This window comes from Streptopelia decaocto (assembly GCF_964273445.1).
Source record: "Streptopelia decaocto genome assembly, chromosome: 1".
Taxonomy (NCBI): domain Eukaryota; kingdom Metazoa; phylum Chordata; class Aves; order Columbiformes; family Columbidae; genus Streptopelia; species Streptopelia decaocto.
This window is the reverse complement of record NC_138663.1, coordinates 76,645,701-76,668,806: the sequence shown is the minus strand read 5'-3', so window position 1 is coordinate 76,668,806 and position 23,106 is coordinate 76,645,701. Positions and strand designations below refer to the sequence as shown.

The following is a 23,106-nucleotide window of genomic DNA, read 5'->3' as shown; positions in this document are numbered from 1 at the left end:
AAAATGTTGTTTTGTATACTTACTTCATGCAAAAGAATAGCCAGAGTTGCCAAACATGCATGGGTAGAAATAGATGCATAAACCAGTTCCCAACTCAGAGGCTCCAGCTGTAATAGTTCTTGCTGTTATTTGGTGGTAAAAGCTCTGCTTTTATTTGGGTGGGGGGAAGGGAGGTTTGGTTAGGTTTAAGTTTTTTAATCACCTTTAAAAAAAATATATCAATCAAGCTGTGATATGCTATGTGTGCTTGTGCTATTGCAAACATACTATTGCAGTTAGCTGTGGTGCATGAAAGTTACTATGAGCAAATAAGGATGGGCAAAAACATTCTTCCTAGGGTGGAAGCAGTCACTGGGCTGCAAAGTTGGCAACATGTGTGATGGGAGCTTGATCCATGAAGAAGACTTACTGACCTCCATCTTCTTTGCATGTGATTTGGAGCACACAGGTTTGCCAGTGGCTTTTCATTGCTCTGCTTTATTCTCCTCTCAACACATTTTCTAGGCTGAGGTTGTGTTATGGTTCCTGAGACACAGCAATCTGTGTGGCAGATGCAAATAAATGTCTGTGCCTCTTGCACAGTGCCTGTTTCTTACCTTCCACCTTTGCCCACCAGCTGTGTTAGTGCAGACAAAGTAGAGGAGAAACATGCTTCTAGCAATCAACCTTACTGGAAATGCCTGTTTATTTCTTTTAGGTTTTTTTCCCTGTTTAGAAAAGAGAACTTTGGGAAACTTCAGAGGAAGAGAGAATTCCTCTGAGTTTCACCTCAAATATGACTAAAAGTGGTAGAGAAAGGAGTTGTGTAGCAGAGTAAGATAATGTCAGTCAGAGGGTTTGGCTGACTTGATAAGAGACATGAAAGTAGTAGCATAGTGAATGTGTCAAGCTTGTTCTTTGTTAAACTGAAGTCTATGAAACTAGTAAACCAGACTTTCATGCTTCTGTATTAGAAAAGCCAAGCGAAAGCTCTAAACCCTTTCTTTCCAGGTCACACTAGAACTCCAGGATCAGTTACTTGTGTACAGCTCTCAAGGCCAATTGAATACAAACTAGTACAGATCAGTAGCCTGCCCCTCCACAGCTTTTTACAACAGCCTACTGGACTTTGGAGTCTGGTGCATGGAAACCTTTTATCTCTTTTAGGAAAAGTCGCAGTTTCCCAGATAGTTGATTATTTGAGACATACAACTAGTCGGGGATCAGAAGACAGTGGTCTTGAAGAGCTGTGCAACATGCTTGACCCAGATCACAAAGATATCTCCATTGACCTGGAAACGTTTCATGCCATCATGAAAGAGTGGATTGAAGACTGTAAGAGAAAATGGTAATAGATTTTTGTCAACTGATCTAGTAAAAGCTTCTGTGAAAATAGGAGAGTAGAAAGTTCTTCTGTGACTCGTGCCTCCCATACTCTGGAACAGAGATAGTATCAGGACACCATGAACACAGTGTGGGTTTTGGCTAAAAGATTTTAAATGTAACCAAGTTGGTAAGCAACACAAGGTCAAACTGATTTTGTGACTCTTGATATTTCCTTGTTTCAGGGAAGATGGTGCCACCGAGGAACCAATGACAAGCATGGAAGACCTGGAATTTAAAGTGCATAAAACCACCTCAGAAGGTGCATACAATTTTATTTTATTTTGATTCAAGAAAACTCCACTTCCTTACTCTATAACCAAATTTTCCCACCTCTTTCAGCAAAAAAGATGCATTTCCGGATGAATGTTACATCAGGAAGCTTGGAGGCCTTTGGAGGCGATGTGTCTAAAGGAGACATGTAAGTCTATTTAAGCAATTCTTTCTTGAAATTTAGTACTACTGCTTTGAGTTACTTGAGAGCAGTTCTCAGAACCACTGTTTCAGAAAACTAGCTTGGCAGAGTTTCTAATGCTGACCTCAGTCTGCACCAGCTCTTGATGCTATCGTGTTCTTCCTCACAGCTGCTGCTTAGACTTAAACACACTAATAATTTTTCCTACTGATATCTTGGTCCTTCTGTGTCTATTTGCCTTTTTAACTCCCTGTGGTCAGTTTTACCAGGTGTTTCTCTTCCTATTTAAACTGGTTCCTTCCTTTCCCCCAAGTTTTCAGGTGTATGACGATAGAACATTAATGTTATCTCCTGAAGAATCTGGTCCTTGTGTTTTTGGGTGGTGTGTTTGTGGTTTTGTGGTGTGGTGGGTTTGGTTTTCTTGTAGTCATGAGTCTGGTTTGGATTCTGTTAATAGCAAAGCACTTAACAACACCGGAAATTTCAAAGATAATGTTTGCATTTTATGTACAGTCAAAAATCTTAAGATCTTCCTTCTGACGCTGCCCTATTGTTTCTCAAAATCTCAAAAGGGTGATTCTTGTTCAAAGTTTCAGTTGAAGGCATAAGTGGGGGATGGCTTGGGGAAAAGAAAGCATCTAGAAATCGTGGGGTTAACGCTAAAGTATTAGCGTTGGCCGAAGAGGTGATTTAAAAAAAGGCTTAAACTATATCACCATGAAAGTATCTTAATTGCAGGGAGCATTAAAAAAAAGTGCTTAAAGACAAAGCAGTTCACGGTGTCCACAGAATTAGAGAACTGATGTGAAGATGATCTGATATATCTGTGCAGAGCAAATGACTGTACGCTTCAGTGCCTCAAGTGCTCTTTGGACTCTTCTTTCACCTCTCTTACCAGTGCAGCACGGCATCGGGATTTTCAAAAAGTCTGAATTAGATCAAATCACCTTTCTCAATCTTTTCCGCTTTTCTCACTGGAACAGGGAGACTTCTGACTTGATAACCTGTGTTGCGGATCTGCAGTACAACAACCAGAAGCTTCAGGAAGAGAACAACAAGCTGAAGCTCACACTGGAAGCTGTGGATGAGACCAACAATAAGCTATTGGCAGATAACGAGGATCTGCAGCAACAAATAAAAAGGTCAGAGACTGTCATGGCATATGGTCTACAGTGTAATGGCCATGGGCAGATGTGTATTCCAAGTGGTCCAGATTTCTTTATGCTTTTAGCCTCACTGGTGCTTCATGATGGCAACTTTCTTGACTTAATGTAGTATCTGTAATATTTAACCCTCCTGCCTGATTGTTCTGCTTTGTACCTTCTGGTTCTTATAAAAATCAGTCATTCATCTCATAACCTGGCTTTTGCGGTGTGAGGTGCTGAATGTGCACACAGCCAAAATCTTGGAGTAAAGCACAAACAAAACAAATCTTTAAAAATAATAATAATTTTAATAAAGCTTAATATTAACAGGAGAACAGCCACGCCCTGGAAGTCTTCCAGTCCCAGACCACGCACTTGTTCCCAAGCAGGACAGAGATGAGCACATTTGAGTTATTTTGCTCCTTGAGGAGCTAAAGAGGGTTGTCTTGCCAGCTTAACAGTGCTGCAGCTGGGGGACCCATCAATGCCAAGAGTATAAACCTAGTGAGTTCACAATGCCCATCTGACCCAATTGACTCCAATGTGATACAGTTATGCCAACTGTCAAACCATTCCTCATATCCTCTGGGGAGATTAAGGCAGGAGCCCTGGAGCACAGCTGGCATGAGATGTGTGTCCTCAGCTTGGACCATGTGCCCTGCAGCCTAGAGCTAGCCAACAAAAGGGCCTTGGCCTGTTGGTTAAATATATGTTATTTGTGGTATCATATCGGGATAAGAAAATGATACAGAGCTTACCCTTAAATTGTTTCTGTAACTTCTGACAACGAAGTATTGTAAAGATGAGTTTATCTGCTTAGATAACCTGATATATTTGACGGTAACAAGCTAGATTGTTAGGTGGATGGAAACAAACGCATGCTGTCTTAGGTGCTATGTCTGCCTGGGGTTTCATCCCTTATTGTGAGAGCAGGAGAGGGTGATAAATAGAGCATAAGTCCATGAGCCTTTACTTACTGGACAAAAATGATGGGCTTAAACTTCATTGTGGCTCTTCTGTTAAGTATCTATGCCAAAGAATAAGTGGCTTCTAAAAATCCTATTCCTGGTATTTCAAGCTTACCTAATGACCAGCAGTAACTCACTGAAGTTTCTCTGGATTTACTTTCTCCCATGCAGCATCCAGCATTCTGTTCTGAAAGCCAAAGCACTGGAAGAAGAACTAGAAGAAGCAAAAAACAACTTGAACCTGTTAGAAGAGAAGAGGCAGCAGATTCTCTGCCAGAATAAACAGCTAGTAGGTGTCTTATTTCTTAGCTTATATTATACAGTATCTTATACCTTACTGTAACAATGATGTGACAGCTCAGCCTGTAAAAATCAGCAGTATGATCTTCTCTGAGCTACTGAGGCTCTTTAGAGATGTTTGAAATGTAATTTCTTAGTGCTACAAAAATACTGAAGTTTTTTGCATGGGAGTTTCTTTAAGCTATTGTCAGTTACAAGGAAGAAAACAATATAAAGAGCTAGTGTTGCATATAATTACACTTAAAGACAACAGCTCTCATGCTTACATCATTGAGCCCTGCATGTTTTGAAGTTAGTGATGTTTTGCCAGAAATTCACACAGCTTTTCTAGAAGCAGTGGGGACAGTAGACTGTTCAGATATTGACATGAGTCATTTTCTAAAACACCCCTAGGTCGCTGTCAATGTCCACGTGGGCTGGCAGATATGACAAAGGCCTCTCAGAAACCTGTCCATTCTGGACTTCATAAGATGGGAGTAAATGGCCTCAAGTTACAGCAGGGAAGGTTCAGATTGGATATTAGGAAACATTTATTCACAGAAAGGGTTGTGAAACACTGGAACAGGCTGCCAAGGGAAGTGGTGGAGTCACCATCCCTGGAGGTATTAGAAGGCATATAGATGAGATTCTTAGGGACATGGTTTAGTGCTAGATTTAAGTTATGGTTCAACTTGATGATCTAAATGGTGTCCTTCCACCGAAATAATTCTATGACTGACAGCTGGAAGCCAAGCTGTACACTTTGGTGTGCCTCAGAGGGCATGAGGTCCCTACATGACAGCGTCTGAATGGCACCCCAGGTGTGTGAGTAGCGAAGCCTGCGTGGCTGTTGTAAGAGGTGTTCAGCAGCCTGGTAATGATGCTGATGTGGCTGCAGCTTTAGCAGGTGCTACCAGACACCAGAGCGTAGGCTCTCTGGAGAACATATGTTTGCGTTGTTGCCATGCGTATTGTTCACACTACAGTGGCATCTCTGTGTCTTGCTGTGTGGGCATAGCTGTGAACTGGTGCTCCATAGCTGTGTGTGCTGCTGATGGTGGGTATTTAGAAATAAAAAAAAGTCTACTATGCACTTTTTTTTTTGGTACTGTCCTGCTGCAGTGTGCGTATGTTTTTGTTTTGCTTTAAGTTGAGATTCCATGCATAATTCACCTTGTGAGAGGGAGGTAGGGTGGGAGAGAGAAATATTACTGGAAGTTTTGTAGCAGTGCTTGTTCCTTAATTGCAGTTGCCTGTGCAGTGGATGCATTGAGTGGGGTACTAAACCTTTCTTCATGTCTGATAAGAAAATAGTGCAGTATGGCACCTAGGCTTCCCAGATTTATCTTAAGTATGAGAACAACTAGACTTGCTCACTCTGGCCTTGAATACCTCCTTCCTATTATCTAGTGGTCTGAGTTTTACACTGATTTGAAATACCTGTCTCAAACCCTCAGTGAGGCCTCATGAGGCACTGCTTTCTGCAGCAAAGGAATGGACCACAGCTTCACATTGGGCTCTGGATGCGTTTGTGATCTGTTGCTTTTTGGCTTAGTTTGGCTTTGAATGTTGAACTTGACATGCTAAAAACAATTATTTGGCTTTTTTCTCTCCCGGCACGCCTTTCTTTTTGTTTTGTTTTTTAATCTGCTCAGGAAAAAGAAAACCAGTCTCTCATCATCAAAATTACTTCTCTTCAGGAAGAGGTAAAATAAATCATGACTCTGCAAGTGCATGTTCTTGTCTAGCTGAAAGCTCACCATTAGGAAATAAAATGCTTGTCAGACTTTGAAGCCTAACTTGCTAATTGGGTTATTGAAATGTCTTGTATTTTACAAGCGTGACTTATCATAAAACTTTATATCTTGAAGCTGTACTGTGCTTCAGACTTTCTGTTTGCTGAGTAAGTCAGTCTATGAGGTTGGGAAAGTATGAGAGACAGGGACAAACAGCTTTTCCCCTCTTTTTCAGAGCCTTATAGACAAATTCAAAGTATTTCTAGTTAATACAGCTATAAATATACTAACTCTATGTTGAAACAATCTCTATATAACACTTTTTATTTCATATTCACTTGTTTCCCTCCTTCAAGATCCAAAGGATGAGCCCTGTATAGATCTGTAACTCAAAAAAAATGCAGTAGCAGGGAGTTCCACTCACAGAGGAATCCACTGACTGCTAATCAAGCCGTATCTCTAGGCTCACTTTTCTTTCTCTTTTGTTCAGAGGAGAGCTACCCGTTCTTAATTTATTTTATTTCATTAAAGTAAATATTTTATAAACAAGTTTTCATCGGGTGATAAAACATTTTACTACTTGCTTACAGCCTGTATTTTAGACTATTTAGGATTAAATGGAGAAACGGGTGAAATCATAATGAAAAGGAGCACTTAATGATTCAGGAATATATTCTCTATTGTAACAACATGGTAGTCATTGTTCTTTGCATGTTAATCTTTGCTCAAGATTAGTCTTTCAAAAGAGGCTGTAAGTGCAAATAGCTATTAAACTGCATCTTCCCAAAAATACTTCCATGCCGCAGGTCTGAAAGCTTTTCTCTAGCTTTCTGTGTCTGGTAGTCCTTATAAAACATGTTCTGAGTTTTTTCTCTTTTGAGAGTGCTCTGGAAAAATGGGGGAAATTTAGTGGAAATAGTCTCAGTGGGGCAAGCAAATACAATGTATGTGCACAAATACTGGTGGTGCTTTAGAGTAGGCAGTAGCTTGGGGGTGGAAATGTCATTTTGCCTAGTTTCTTTAAGGAGAAGCTGTCAATACATTCAGCTCTGCCTAAACACTCTGTGTCTTGTTCAGAATATTAGGAATAGCGTGGACACTGACGAACTTCGAAAGAAGGTTTTGGAGCTGTCTAAAAATGCAGCAGAGCTTCAAGTAAGGATTTAAACTCCAGGAGGAACAAAACAACAGCCTGTAGTTTGCTGAGGTCTAGTGGGGGGAATTTCTGCCTCTGAACCTGTCTCTGTTAAAGACCTGTGTTGCAGTCATAGCTTGGACAGTACAACAGCTTTGACTAAGGAAGCTGCTGTCTGGAGGCCAAAAATGGGACTAATAGAAAAAATCCACAGTTTTATTCTTTCATCTCAGTTAAACTTCTAGGAATCCTTTCCCCTCTTTAAGCAAAGTGTGCCTTTCTAATGTATTTTATCAATGTTGCTGAAACTATTAGCCTGAACAGACAAGTGGAAACAAAGGTGGCTACAAAAGCTGAGAATGCTTTTGCGTTTAATTGGGTGCAAGATTTGAGGTTTGAAATACATCATACAAGGTATTCAAAGAAGAATTTGATTTTTTTGTAAGCAAGGAATTTTGATACCATTTTCCCCTTACAAGTAGAAGATAGGAACAGAGTCATATTACAGTGCATACTGATGATTGGAATTATTTTTTATCTTTTCACTCTTTAGATCCAAGCACATATCTATGAGAGCACTGTGGTGAATAAAGAGGCAAGCTTGATCCAGGTTGGTTGCTTTTACTTCATTATGTCTTTGACTGAAAACGCTGACTCTGGGATGATTTGTAAAAAGGCAAGGCAATAATCTTCACTGTGGCACTTTCATTTCTACTGTTCCCACACTACAGAACCTGATCCTATAAATGGCTTCAAAGTAGGCGAGATCTGCTGTAGGACCTGATTATGAGTCAGCATAATTAAAGGTTTCGGGATTTTGCTTTTATTAAAAATCTCAACCTATTAAAACAAAACAAACTTCAGAAAAATGTACAGAAGCTTCTAAAGGCCGCTTCTTTCAACAGCTGTTAGAAGAACGTACCTGCAGAAGATCCTTCCTTTCATGTCATTTACATAATTTTTGTGTCAAACTAGAAATAGTGATTCAGAGCCCAATGGAAAAGCAAATTTGTCCTTTCTTATTACAGAGATGTGATTGTCTAGGTTTGGCTGAAGAGTAAACGTTTCTGATGTTGTCTTTAAACCTGTATTTTGTGTTAGAAAACAAAGGCGTAAGACTACATAAGGGCGTTGGCATTCTCTGGATTAATGAATGATGCAAATACCCTTCTAGGCTAATGAAGTTTTGTTTAGCAGAACATATTCTAAATCAACCGATGAAATATTTGACTATTAGGTGATCTGCAAAAGTGAGTGTGGCTGAAGTCAAATAGTGACTAGAGAGAACCTAGCTTCAATGTGATCCAGCTGATAATTTTGTAGCTGAATGTTTTTTTAATAGCTTTTTGTTTTCTTTTTCAAGAAGCAGCTTAAGAATGCAAGTGAATTAACTTCTTTAAAAATAGTTTTCACTTTGTCCTCCTTGAATGACTCTAAGTTTTTTGTGGCTTCTGTAGTATCCTTTCATTTTTAAAAGGTTTTTTTAGTCCAATTACTAAATGGAAGTTTTGAAAGCAGACTGCTAGATTGCATGTTCTTGCAGATAAAGGTGACTGGTTTGTTTAAGCTTGAAGAAGTTGGTGTGGAAAACTGATGCTGCTTGTTGGTATTAGGATCTGTGGGATAAGGTTGTCACTGTAAACTAAAAACAAACAAACAAAACAAACAAACAAAAAGCCTGTCGTAGCTCTTTGTCCAAATGTAGATTGGATAGGATTGACAGTTACTGAAAATTACTATGGCAACCTTTCTTTTCCAGACCTGTTTCCAACCTGTGAAGGTTGAAAACACGTTATTTTTTCTTTAATGTTTTTTTAACCTTCAGGACCACACATCAGTTGTCTCTGCCAAGGGACCTTGCTCTATAACCTTTTCCTGTTTAGCTTACTGTGTTTTTCATGTCTGTCAAAAACCTCAACTATTTTTAAAGAGGAAGATTAGGAAGAAATCATTAAAGGGGTGAGAGGACCAGACCTCCTACTGGAAGTTCATTTATTCTCTAAGAAATGCTCTGCTTGTCTGTGTGGTGTCTTCTGTTGTAATACCAGAACATGACTGAGGCCCATTGCTTGTTTGTGACACTAAGAAAGCTACTACTTCTGCTAACTCTTCAGTCATACCATGAGGGTTGATACATTCCCTATTAGCCCTTCCATTAGGCGGTGTTTAATGTATAGAGCCCTACGCTCCATACGCTCCACGAAAACCAATGAGAGTAAACGTTACAACTAGTTTTAAGGCTCAGCTGGGATGAAAACTCATGCTAGGTATAATATAGGCCAGGTTTTCAGCTAAAACTAGAGTGCTTCTGTCTAGTTAATCTGCTACTGCTGGTACAGAAACCAAGTAAGTAATAAATTAAAACACAGCATCTGGAAATAAGTTTTTCTGTCGCCTTAATTTCAGGAGTTACATAGAAAAGGTTTTCAGACTGCTTTCTGTTAGCCAATATGCAAGGTATTCTTCTAAATTTGCACCTATTTTTATGTTATATAATTAAGCTGCTGCTCAAACCTAAATTGTATAGTTTACTGCTGTTATGTAGAATTGAGTAAAGTGTCATTTTGGTTACAAGCCATCATAGCTATAAGTATTACAAATGCACTTCAATGTCCTAGTCGTCAGGCTGTGTGCTTTAAAGGGTCTTTTCTCCACAATCTCTGCAGAAGGAGCAAAACATCAAAGAACTGAAGTTAACCATTGTGGAGTATTCCTCAATAATAGAGGTATGGGACTGACTTTTAGTTTTTGACTGTGTCAGGGGAAAACACGCAGATCCTATGCTTATTCTGCACGACAAACTAACATTCTAACCAGGTCTCATGTATGCTTCTAGACTTTGCGGGCAGAAAAAAGTAAGCTAGTGGAGGACATGCAACACATGCAGCAAGACCTGATCTCGTGAGTATTGTGAACTCCTCCCAGGAAACACAGTTCATCAGAAGTTAAAAAGGGCTGAGACCTAGTTTTTTGGTTTTTTGTGGTTTTTTTTTTTTTTTTTGTTTTTTGTTTTTTTTTTCCGGCTTCTTCTAGAAATGGCTTGAGTTTCCCATTCCTGTGTAAATTTAACAGCGATATTCCTGAAGGGATGAATTCACTGCACTGTGAACTGGAACTTGCTCAGTCTTCTGAGGTATGAATCAAATCTTTATTGTGTCTCATCCCAGTTGTCTTGCATCAATAAAGGAAGAACAAAGCTCATTCCCTGTAGATTGTTAGATAACCCTGGAATTTTAAGCCATTAATCCTAGCACACAAGCACAGAATGTGAAGTTTATAGTATTGCCCCAAGTACATTGGAGAAAGTCCAAAGAAAATGCTTGACATTCTAAAAAAATGAGACCTACAAAGTAAATCTGGAAGAGCTAGGGTCATTCTTTTAGTTGGCAGAAGAACAGACTGTTAAGAGAAGACATGAGTTTTCAAATAAATAAAAGCTATTATGCTGAAGAAAGTAGGTCTGTTTCTTCTTGTACTGCCTACACTAGACACAATGATTTCCAGTTGCAGAAGGTGAGACTTCTTTTTCCTTGAAGTCTAATGTAGTGAAAAATAAAAGCATTAGAGTAAGCATCTTAAAAAGGCTATAGAGTCTTCATGTAACTTATTCTATAGAAACTCTGATAAGCATATGTCTGTAGGTACCATTTCCTTGCCCCTCAGCAGGTAAGATGGCAACTGACCTTTAGAAGTCCTGTCTGGCTCTTTTTTCTGAGGTCTTTGGGCAGTGATTTGGGGAAGAACAGGACAGGCATCCTTCTTATGAGTCTGGAACAGGCTGACAAAATCTTAGTACTGCAGTTGAGCCTGTCTGTTTGAAGTTGTAGTGTCCTCTGTATAAGACCCAGCAGGTGGCTTGGTGATTTTTTGGAAACTACTGTTTAGATCAGACACACTTCACAAATGCTGGAAGTTTGGTCTCTAATTTACTGTTAAAATAGCTTTCCAGTACTCCAGTGAAGAACTACCTGGCAGGGGGATGGAAGGGTGGAATATGGTTTTGGTTCAGATTTTTATCTAAGCCTGTTTCCCTAAAGACATTCCATGGAGTCCCACCCTTCCTTACAGTGCTGTCTTCCCTTCAGGTGCTATCTTTGTGGCAGATCTGATAAATCACTGCAAATAGTAATGCCTGTTTTCTTGTAGGATTTTTGCTGTGCTGCTACTCACTTTTGTATGTGGTGCATTTGCAAAGAGTTAGCACTTGCAACAGAAAGTCTGCTAGTGGACTAAACCTGTAGGCCCAGAAATGAGAGGGATACTTGGCTGGGCATCCCAGTTTCAAAAGTGATGTATTGTCCCCAGTTGCAGCTCCCCATGGCCACAGTGAATCACTATGTTCACCTCTCAAATGCTGTAATGAGACACACTTCCACCAACTCACCTGTAAAGCAAGTAAGGGCCCTGCTTATTCATCACTCGGTGAAGCCTCTTCTGAATGAAAATAACTAATTGTTGACTTCCTCTTGTGCCTACTCCTGATGTGAATATTTACATTGGATCACTCAGAAGCTTGACTGGCCTGCTGCTTGCTTTTTTTTTTTTTTTTTTTTTTTTTTTTTTTTTTTTTTAATCCCCATGATGTGATGGTTTTGAAAAGCTTTTACAGGCTTCAAGTTTCGGTAGCTCTGACCTTCTGATAAATACAATGCAGGGATACTTCAGAAAACTCTAAATGTCACTGATGCTGGTTTGTAATAAGGAGATGTCAAAATAAGCTAGCTGGCTCTTCCATCTCTTCAAAGATTACCAAGACTGAATGGACATGCCTGGATGAAACGCTGGACCGTGAAGTGCTGTTTTTACTTCAGGGACCTGAATATGTGGGAGAAAAATTTAAGACTGTCATGCAAAACCTGGTCAGTGGCAGAGCTTAATGTGAATAAGGATGTGGTCTTCTATCAGCCTTTTAATTAGGATTTCTCCAAACACTGAAAATCAGTATTTACTCCTATTGAAAAAATAAGAATAGCTTCTTTGGGGGTGAAGGTGGGTTCATACTTGCTCTAACAATATCACTTGGCACCTACGATAACTTATAACCTGGGTAATTCTGCACAGTATTGAGTTGGAGTAGTACTAAAAAAGCCAAGGTGGGGTTTTTCTGGTTGTTTTTGGCATTTTTGTTGTTTTGTTTTGTGTGTGTTTGTGGAGTATTTTTGTTTGGTTTTTTTTAAATGTTTTATTTGTTGTGTGTTTTGTTTGGGGTTGCTGTTGGTTTTTTTTCCCAGCAAGAGGAAGCCTCTGAAGCAGAGGAGCTTGTCATGAATTCTTTACAATGGGTAAATGATCCTGAAGAGAACGTGCAACAGTCTTGGGAAAGAAAACTTGTGGTAAGTAACTTTCTTAGAAGATATTTTATGAAACAGTGGGGCTGTGTGAAAACTTAAGGTAGGTATCTTATTCCTGCATACTATATATATTAATGACTTGAGATTATAGCAGCCCATTTGGGGGTCAGAGATGGCTGTATAGAGAGAAATATCTTTTGTAACTTTTTTTTTTTTTTGAGGACGAGGGGATCATTGTTTTTCACTTAAATGCTGTGTTTTTCCTTATATGTCTTGTGCAAGGTCACATTTGTTAAAGGAAAGGGTAGATGAAGCAACTCTATTTGAAGATGAAAATGAGGTCAGATGACAACTCTGTCTGAGCTATGAAGCTTTTCTGCCCACTGTACATTTGTGTGCACTGAGCACCCATTTTCCCCTGTGCTCTGAATCTGACTATGGTAATGGATGGTTTTCACCATCAAGAGGAGGAGGAAGAGGTGGCTTTATCACCAGGTTTCCAAATAAAAACTTTCATAGGGTTTGCTTTCTTTTGAAAGGCAAAGTGTTGTTGTTTTGCTGGATACAGTCCACAGAAAAAGTTTTTAGAAAAACATATTTTACAACTTAATCTTGCATAATGTGTTTTTACCACTCTTTGTACCTCTTGCGAGGCCTGAAAGTAAAGACTTTTGTGCAAGGTAACTGGCTAAAATAACTTCCCCATGTGGGAGCAGCAGTCTGTGGACACAGCTCAACTCTCTTGCTCTTGTTCCCTCTTCCTTTCCCATGTAACAGTACAGTTTCTAAAATTTTCATCTTGCTGAGTATAGCTTTTTTGCTAACCTGCTCCTTCCCACTAATCTGTTGTTAGGAGCATTGCTGCAGAAAACTCCACTGAACTGTATGCTAATGCTGTCTTTCTGCTCCTTAATAGATGCAAAAACCTCAATTTGTCCCACTTGAGTAGTAGCAGGTGACACCACAGTGCACGGTGCTTTAAGCTGTTTGTTTTTAAGCAGAAAGCTACTGTTCTCCTCTAGCGTTGCAAAATGTTGTATCTGGTCCTCTTCACCTTTTCTGGGAGGATTGGGGCAATCGTTGGAGCCAACTAGTTTTGCAGCCAGCCTTTTAAAGTTTTTTCTTTTTTATGTAAATCCTGAAAACTTCCCCTTGGAGAAGGTGCAAGTGTCTCAGTGTCTTGACCCCAGTGTGACTCTGGGTAGACTCTAGGAAACTGCTGGCTCATGCATGGCTGTAACTTCTTGATCTTGACCAAAAACTTCCTCCTTCAAAGCTCCCACAGCTGAGAAATGCTTGTTAACTTACTATTCTTGTTGGGATCGTATTCATGTGAAGCTAAAAGCTTTTGGTGTGGGTGTTGAAGTTGATTGTGGTAAATAAATCCAATGCTGGCTGCTAGAGAACAATACATTTTGAAAACTAAACTAATAGAGGGTCAAGCAAGAATGAGATTTTTAAAATATGAAATGTCCTGTCCTTCTGGGACCCAGGGGTTCAGGAAGTGACTTCATGTCAAACATATTGTCTTCACCTACCTAGAATAAGACAGGTGTGTCAGGAAAAAAGATTCCAAGTAGCTTCCTCCACCCTTAGAGAAAGCTTTTGTAGAAAAATGAATTAAATCTTGGACTATACAGGACCACTTGAAGCCTGAACACTTCCCCACCATTTCATGTGAAATATATTATGAATGTGTTTTGCTGGGTTTTAACATTTTAAAGTATGTTTTATAAGTATATTATACATAAAGTAAATTATAAGTGTGCCTATGTTTTTGTGTGTATATGTGTGTTTTTACTGTCACCATCTATATATGTTTAAATATTTTTATCACCCCTCTGCTTCAAGATAAGACTGTGGCACGTGTGCCATGATAAGCCTGTGTCACTTGTGTCAAACCCATACTGTTTCCAAGAGGAAATGCTGCCTGTTCCTTGGCTAAAAAACTGATCTTCAGGATGTGGGCATTTGCCTGTGGTCACATCCCATGTCATCCCAGTAACCCTATCTAGCAAAACTGCTCAGGCTCCTTTTATTATTTTGTTTTTTAGTGTGATACTTGATGTGCTACACTTTTTTTGTTTGAAGCTCATGAACATTAGACTCTTACAGGGGGTAACGTGGCCCATATTTGTAGGATTGATGTTTTCCCCTTGGAACTACTGTAAAACCCCAGAAATACGGACCTTATTCTCACCTGATGTCTGTTTGACTCTCATTAAGCTTTCTTTAAAAGCTAAGGACTTTTTTTGTTATGTTCATTTGAAAATGGGCAGAGAAAAAGGACTGGATTCTTCTTTCTCAGTGCTTTATACTGCAAGTCACTGTGCAGAGAAATGCAGAGGATACAATGTTAACATGTAATTCTTCCCTCTTCCCATTATTCTTCCTACAAATCTGAGGTAAAATGGAAAGCCTTTCTACAGGAGTCATCCCTTGGATGGACTTCATCTGCTAGGCATGTATGACAAACTGAAATACAGACTTATTAGTCCAGCTTTTTTTTACATTTCTGTAATAACAAACTCAACCTGGTGCCAATGGACTTGGTTGTACTTTGGGGAAAGCATCACAGAAGTCTAAGTTATCAATTTTAGGGCTTCCTAAATACATGGGGGTTTGTTGCTCTGTCTGGGCATTTTGTGATGAAGGCTTTCTGGGGTAAATTGTAAAGACTCCCTCATGTACCATGTAATCCCTTGCCACACCATAAATGCTTGCTAATGTTATATTTGTTTTACAAGGAATGAAGAGAAAGAGGACTACCTGTATACCCTAGATCTGCCCACAAATAAAGGCTGAGAGTGGCTTTTGACTTAGAAGTAACCTTTTGAAAAAGCTGGAGCCATCTGTCAAATTGTATTAGCATACGAAAGGCTTATGTTTTCTTGTACAAACTTATGTGTTGCTTCGTCTTAAAGTACTAACACTTGGCCGGAGTGCAGCCTGTCTGTCTCCACACCCTATCAGATTCAGGAGTTAGAGGCACAGGTCTGAAGTTTAGGTAGCTTTGTTAACCTGTTAGACGGCACAAAACACTGTTTTGTAGAAAATGAATCACCCATTTATCCTTTATGATCTCTTCCTTATTAATTTATTTTTTTCTCTCTCTCCCCCTTCTTTCCCAACTAGATGTTGTATAAGTACATTACAGAATATTGTCAATCATCCATCTTCTTTATTACTGATAGTGTTGCATGTAGGTGACAATTTCCCTGCTCTATCATTTAGTATCAGTTCTCATCATGTATAATAAATCTGGGGCTGTCGTTTATCCTCTGGCTCTGCTCTTCATTGAACCACATGGCAACTCAGTTTCAAACTGCCACAGGTTCTCAAGCAAGAACTAGAAGAAAAAAGACACCTTTGGATCCAGAAACTTTGTCTCTTAGAAAAATACAAGGAATCCATCGATAATGATTTTATTCAAATGGCGAGCAACCTGAGAAGAACCAAGACAGAGCAACTTCACCTAAGGAGAGAGCTCTCTGCCAGGTACCCCTTCAAACCATGTGTGACTTTTTTTTGCTTTTGTGGGTGGTGTTGTTGTTGTTTGTGATGGTTTTGTTTTGGTGTTGTGTTTTTATTGTGCTGTTTTTGCTTTAGGTGTTTGGGTTTTGTTTGGGTTTTTTTGATTGCTTAGCTGTTTGGTAGGGGGGTTGTTTTGGGTTGTGTTTTTTGTCTTGTGGAACGAAGTTTACTGAATTCTGAAGGCTTTTTTCACAGAGGAATTTATCTGCTGTTTTGGAGAGTGGAACTGGTTTTAGCATAACATCACACTATGTGGGAGTTAAAGTTCATGTATGAAGTAACATGTGATCCTGGAGATGTCTTTGAAAACACCGGGAAGACCACAGACTGAGCAGTTAAAGCAAGAGGGCACTGCCTATATAGCAGGTGCAACCATTAAATAAACTGCTAGTTTTGAGTGAACCAGATGATCTGTAAAATATATGCCTGTGGGTATTATTGCTTTGGAAGACAATTTCTAGCCCAAGACAATACAATGTTTTAATGTGTCAAGCATCAATGAGTTCTCATTAAATATGAAAACATAACATTAAATTATCATTTATTGGCATTTTTTTTCTCCTCTGCTAGAACAATTAATCTGAACTTGTTGTCTTTGTGGAACCCAGGCTTACTCACAGTGTCAGCCTTCTGCTATCATATACTAAACATAAATTTTGCATGCATGTCTTTGCTTGCGTTTGGGATATAAGCTGCTTTGCATCCCTGAGAGCGAATGTGGAGCAGTCATATTGCACTTTTGCCTGACTTATCTTCCACTTAACATTGTTAATGTAGACCTCCCACATGCTCTCCCTTAACTTGGAAAATAACTGATTAAAATGCTGGTGCCTTGGTTTCTTAAAGCTGGCTCTCTGTATCAAAATTGTTTGTGATGGCAGCAACAAGAAAAAAAATGTACAAAGGTGAGTTAGAGAAGAAATAGGCAAAGGGTTTCTGCAGCGGGAAATAAGGCATTCCTTGAAAGCCATCATCTTTAGCACTGGTTCTGATGGCATCTGCTTGCTGCCAAGTGAAATACCCTCTAAAACACTGGGAAATTAACCTGATGAAGCTGTGTATCTGCAGTAGTAGCTCCAGAGTATCTTTACTAGAATGATTGACTCTATATCTGGTTACCATTTCTCCCAAACTATGAAACAATCTGTTGTGTTTTGTTTTGTTCTGTTTTTTAATAAAAATGCAGAAGTTTGCCCAGCTAAGCTCTTGATCTTTGAGTTCTCTGGATGTTCTACAAGCTTCCACCATGGTACCCGGCTGGCTAGGGCTGGCACAGCTCTTGCTCTGTTCAGCTGGGGAGAAACCAGGGTAAAACCTCCATTTCTTTTCTAATTCTGGGGCTTCTATAGAAAATCCTTGTCTGCCTGCAGGGCTGAATTTTTCTTAGCAAGAACGAAGTCCCTGGTGCTGGATCCTGGGGAACTGCAGAATGTAACAGCTGAACATGGTTCTTGATGCACATCTCAACAACCAGAGCGTGTCATCTCCCAGGCATGCCCGTTCTGAAATGTCATAACGGATTGTGGTTTGTGCTCTCTCGCCCCACAGGCAACGTGAGATAGAAACTGTCAAACAGTCACAAGAAGAAATGGCTGGCCGGGCAGAAGCCCTTGGTTTAGAGCTGCAAAAAGCCACAAAGCAGCTTGAGGATGCCAGCAAACAGGTAAGGGACAGTCGTAGCTCCTCCTTCTGTGCAGAAAACAAGTGAGCAGATGCAAAAGGCTGCGTATGATGCATTGCTGCTCTTGGGAAAGGAAATCGCATGTTCAGCGTGGAGCGTCTCCATTGCAAAAGTGGAACTAGCAGAGGAAGTAAAAGTTGAGGGGGTGGTGACAACAGTTTGCTGATGAAAGAGGCAGCATTGCATATTTGTGGTGGCTTTAAAGAAAAAAAAAAAAGAGAAAAAAACCCAAAAATAGCTCCCAAACACAGTCCACCCCAATGTAAGAATGCAGAAGTTCAGAGGGAGCTTTATCACTTCCTGAGAAAGAACAGATGCAGTTTGGTTTCACTTAGATGAACCATAGAGGCTCCTTGTGTTAGCCCGGCTGCTTTATCTTTCTTTTTTCTTCAATACTGTTTTGTGCTTAGGCAGAGGATAAAGTTGAAGCCTTTCACTCTGCTTGTGAGGAAGCTGCATCCTTGAAATGCAAGCTGGAGGAAGCCATTTCTGAGCAGCAAAAACTCAAGGATGTGAATGCAGCTTTAACAAGCACTTGCCAGTTGCTTCAGGAGAAGGTGGAAGACCAGAAAAGTGAGTAACTACTGGTACTGTGCCAGCATTCACTCTTGCATGGGCAAATCCTTTATGGCAAGGGGGAATAGGACTGATGTGCAGGTGATCCAGTAAAATGCTCTGTGGAGGCTTTTTCTTTCTTTCTATTTTTCCTTGTCCTTTAAGAGATCTGCAAACATGACATCTGGGCTGAGGATCAGGTGGGATCCTGATGAGTGGGTGTCGAGCTGGACCAAACCTGCAGAACCCCCTAACAAAATCTGCAGTCCTAGAAGGAAGGGCTAGTAACTCCAGCACGGGCGCTCCTATACCAGAGGTGATGTTCCTGTATCTGGACAGCCCACCTTATACCTAAGAAAGCCATCCTGTACCAACAAGACCTATTCTTTATATTCTGTGTTCTACTAGCTGCTTGTATTTGCTTTGTGGGTGTTTTGTTTGTTTATTTAATAGCTGTGTGGTACTAGGCTGTTCTCTTTAGTAGAAAGTGATCATGTCATTGCATTGTACACATGCAACTTTTGCTACAGAGCCATGGAAACTTTGTGCTAGCTCTTGCTCACTTGCTAATATTAAGACCTAAAAGCTTGGGCAATTAAAGAGTGAATTGGTTTGATTCCAGCATTCCAGCACATGTGGCTTTTTCTCTCCAAATTCTGGAGTGTGAATCACTCTTACAGCAAAAAAAAATACATTACGTAAGCCCACTGAACGTTTGACCTTAAGCATGCACTTCCCTGGGGCAATGTGACTGATGGTCAACATACCTGTGTGTTGTAGACAACTTTATGTGAAATTACAATTTTTTTTTTTTTTTATCGTAGGAAAAATTACATGAGACCCTATGTCTTAACTGTTAGGCACAACTGTTATGCACTGATATGTCAGAAACAGCCCCAGACTGGGCTTGCTGACTTCTGATCACTATTTTGGCATTGCTCATGCATGTGCGCTCGTGTTGCTTTCATGCTTACTACTTCCTTCAAACTTTGATGTTTAATTTTTACCAAGAGATGTAACGATGGAAATAGTTTGTCATTTTCCAGCTCTGAATAGACAGACCTCTTCTGCAAAGTGAACTAGAGTAAACGAAAAGAGAGAGAACCCCAGATATGTATGAGTCCAGGTAGTTTACAGAAACCTCTTTCTCTCTGTGGATAAATAGAAGTAAATGTCTCTTTGTAGCAACTGTTAACACACTAAGATGGGAACTGCTTCAAAGGCGATTCTGTGAATTGCTGTGTCAGGTACGATGCTTGTGTGGTGGGAGAAGGAAAGGTAGGCTTGCACAGGGGGTGCTCTGGTGGAAGGACACCTACAGCTGAGATGAACTTGCAAGTAACCTGGCAGCATCTGATTTGTTGGTTTGTTTGTTTTTTCTAATATGTACATAACTGTGGAGGCACTCAACTCTGTGTACTCATCTGTAGGTTATTTTCCTTCTTCAGCCTGCTTGGAAAAAACAGGCTAGAACTTACAGGTGTGGTGACGGTCTTCACTGCAAACAACTATTGGTGATCAGCCCTCTCTTCTGCAGACAGTCTTGAAAACAAATGTTTAAAATCTTGTAATAAAATATTTCTCAGCATGCAGGCACTGGAATAGGCAGTGAAATATGTGGAAATATGTTAGAAATTATATAATTCTGGAGTACTTTGCCTTGAATAAAAATACTTTCTTCAAGTTTGGAAGGGGGTGGAGGGGGAGACAATTGTGGGAGGACGTTTTTCCTCAAGCAGCTCTAGGAAAGAGTGCTATAGCTCAGGGTCTGAACGGCCTGGATTTAACATAGAATAACACAGTATTTATGAAATCATACAGAAGATCCTAAAATGTATCCCAGGCTGTACAAGGGGCATCAGAGGTGCAGAATCAAAACTGTGGACTAGCTGCATGTGAATAAAACTTGTGTTTGTGAAGAAAGGTCTGCAGAATGAAGGGCTGAAAGTAGCAAGGGGAAACAACTGCACAGGTTTCTTGATAGCTGAAAATAGTTCAATTAGAGTTCCATTTTGTTCATAATCAGTAGTAGTGTTACATCTCTTTTTTTTTTTTTTTTGACTTTAAAAAAATTTCTTCATGTCTGTTTACCTTAAACTATTTCTCTATTGTAACAGTGCTGTGCAGAGTTAGAATCTGACTACAGCCTGCTGCCCACATCAGCTGAGCTGGTAGAAGGGAAGGTAAGTGTGTTTGCTATGACCATTGCTGAGCCTGTTAGAATGTGATGCTACTTTTGTCCCTATTTTTTTGTTGTTGTTGTTCATGAACTGAAGAAAATAAATAACTTTCCTTGTGAGAAACTTTGCCAAGATAAACATTTGATAAAAATAATCTGAGGTATATGTTTATGTGTATTTGTACACATACAAAAGTATATTCAGAACCTGATTGCAAAACCGGTCTCCTATTGCTTCTGAACAGTTACTGTTTTTGATAAATTGCATTTTGAGAAGGATAAGAGACTGAACATGAGGCTATATCTTCCTATTTCTTTTCAATTTTTTTGTCGCTTAAGCAACGTTAAGTCAAATGCAGCTGCGTAAGTGTTGCTTCAGATGTTTCCCCTACCCATCTTCAGATGGAACCTCTTCAGCAGTAATAGCAAGAAGAGGTGGTGGTTTTTTTGTGGTTTTGTGAACTGTGGACAGTTCTCCTGTCCAGCTCATCTTGCCTGGTTTGGTAGTATCTAGTTCCAGGCCTAGCTTGAATCAACATGTCTGTTGCAAATGTATAGCTGAATTATTCTACCTCTTCATATATCTGTTCTGCCCATTAAGGATGAGAGCTTTTCTAGGCAAAAAAAAAAAAAACCAACAGATACGATGGATTAGTATAACTGTTAGTATTAAATTATGCAGATGCAACTGTATATATGTGGGAGGAGTTGGTAGCATTAATAGGGCTATGAAGTTGGTGAAGGGTTTAGAGGGGAAGCTGTATGAGACAGCTAAAGTCACTTGGTTTATTCATCCTGGAGGAGACTGAGGGGAGACCTCATGGTGGCTGCAGCTTCCTCACAAGGGGAGGAGGAGGGGCAGGCGCTGATCTCTTCTCTCTGGTGACCAGAGACAGAACTGAGGGAATGGCAGGAAGATGTGCCAGGGGAGGTTTAGGTTGGACATTGGGAAAAGGTTCTTCCCCCAGAGGGTGGTGGAGCACTGGAACAGGCTCCCCAGGGAGGTGTCACGGCCCCAAGCCTGACAGTGTTCAAGAAGAGACTGGACAAGGCCCTCAGACACATGGTGTGAACTGTGGGGTTGTCCTGTGCAGGGACAGGAGTTGGACTCGATGATCCTTATCGGTCCCTTCCAACTTGGGTCATTCTATGATTCTATGTATTCAGCATGACTGAACAACAACAGTGATTTCTGTTTTTCAATTAGCAGTTCCATTGCTCTAAACGACTGTGGAGTGAAGGACTGACCTTGTGCACTGAACTTCCCAGGACTCTGCCCTCGGATATTTTGTACTGGCATAGCACACCTCTGCTGGGTAAGAGCTGGTTGTGTTGCCTGGTTTTCTGTCTCTTTCCTGAAATATGGGAAGAGTTGATTAGTGGTATTAACCATATTAATCAACCGTATTAATGGTGTTAAACGTGTTGGTAGAGTGTGGAAAATCTATTGTTGGCTTTAGCCTATTTCTGCATGTAATTTAAGAGGCTGAACCATGTTTGCAATGAAAGGCCTGAAAAGGGAGCTGTCAGCCTAACAGGACTCTCCAACACTATTGATATACATCATAATTCCAAGTATATTCCTGACAAGATGCTTGCCAGTCTGGATCAAGAGGGGCTTTAGTTACGTTTTTCCCATTTGTCCTATTAACTGGCACACACTGAGACAGCACAGCAATGTCCTGCTACTTCGCTACTTGAGCTGAGGTTAGTCCTGGTTTGAAAGCTCGAACAAGTAAGATAGCTACTGAGAATCAGATAATTTTATTTGTTGATTTCTCCTGCATTCATAAGATGTATGTACTTCCCTGCGGGTCTTAAGCCTCACAAGCATTAAAAGCAACTACTGACACATACACATTGCAGGGCCACAGAACTGCAGGGTGCATTTGGGATTTTATAGACAAAGCGTTTCTTCCAGCAGTAAGCTGGTACAAGGCAGAGTCTCTTCTTATACAAAATACTGAATATTCAAATCTAATTCTACATCATACTGGGGGAAATGGAAGAAGATATTGCTTGACTGCACAATACTCCTTATAAGAGCACTCTGCTGCTCTGAAAGGGCTTTTTCAACAGGCTAACTCAGTGTTCTTGCAACTTGCTGTAATATCAAGATCCAGCCACAAATAAGGCAGGTATTCTCAGCTTGCACCAATCAAGTATTGATACAAAAAAGATGATCTATTTCCCAGCCCTCACTGCCACACAAAACAATTCACTACAACAAAACTGACCTACGTGGAAGCTTCTATAACCTGGCTGATGAAAGATACCCATCCCCAGGTGCCGCAAACTCTCTATCTACAAAGTATGTTAAGGCCACATAACCAAACTCTTTCATACCAGGATGGAAGCTGCATTATTATAGATCTGTATTTGTTTGGTCTGCTGCTTTGTTATTTTAGACTTAAGTAAAAAATCAATGTGTGACTAAATCCAACTTTGCTAAGGAGCACCATGTTTCATACATCTCTCTCTTAACAGATGCTCTGACCTTGGAAACCTCATGCCTAAATAACTTCCCTGTGCGCAGCTGGCACTGGCACAGTAGACAGAGCTCCAACAGCTGCACGTTTGAAAGCTGCAATCTGGGACATGCATCTGCTTCAGATGTGACATCAGTGGGGTACAAGTAAGACGGCAAAATAACCTCTCGGGGTGAAGGGTGGAAAACTCTATGGCATCTAGCAGGTTCCAAGGGAAATCTGTATCCCCAGCACATGCAGAGTTCAATAGCAGAGTAACTCTCATAGGAAATACTGGACACTCAGTAGATAGCTAATGTTTTTATGGGGTGACACTTTGTTCACAAAAGCAGTATTA

At 40.2% G+C, this 23,106-nt stretch overlaps 1 protein-coding gene across 1 annotated transcript in view; it reads left to right on the top strand.

Annotated features, from left to right (window-relative positions):
- The window catches only part of IRAG2 (inositol 1,4,5-triphosphate receptor associated 2), a gene marked incomplete at its 5' end in the record, with an annotated part of 38,689 nt that overhangs the window by 1,161 nt on the left and 14,422 nt on the right, over positions 1-23,106 (top strand). The window contains 22 exon segments of the mRNA XM_082044394.1: positions 338-448; positions 1,147-1,327; positions 1,548-1,624; positions 1,705-1,783; positions 2,761-2,919; positions 4,062-4,179; positions 5,825-5,875; positions 6,983-7,060; positions 7,594-7,650; positions 9,707-9,766; positions 9,877-9,941; positions 10,074-10,173; positions 11,786-11,914; positions 11,916-11,918; positions 12,272-12,373; positions 15,666-15,829; positions 17,414-17,528; positions 17,957-18,119; positions 19,287-19,348; positions 20,219-20,284; positions 21,488-21,596; positions 22,768-22,915. Coding sequence (XP_081900520.1) covers positions 338-448; positions 1,147-1,327; positions 1,548-1,624; positions 1,705-1,783; positions 2,761-2,919; positions 4,062-4,179; positions 5,825-5,875; positions 6,983-7,060; positions 7,594-7,650; positions 9,707-9,766; positions 9,877-9,941; positions 10,074-10,173; positions 11,786-11,914; positions 11,916-11,918; positions 12,272-12,373; positions 15,666-15,829; positions 17,414-17,528; positions 17,957-18,119; positions 19,287-19,348; positions 20,219-20,284; positions 21,488-21,596; positions 22,768-22,915 — 2,197 coding nt within the window.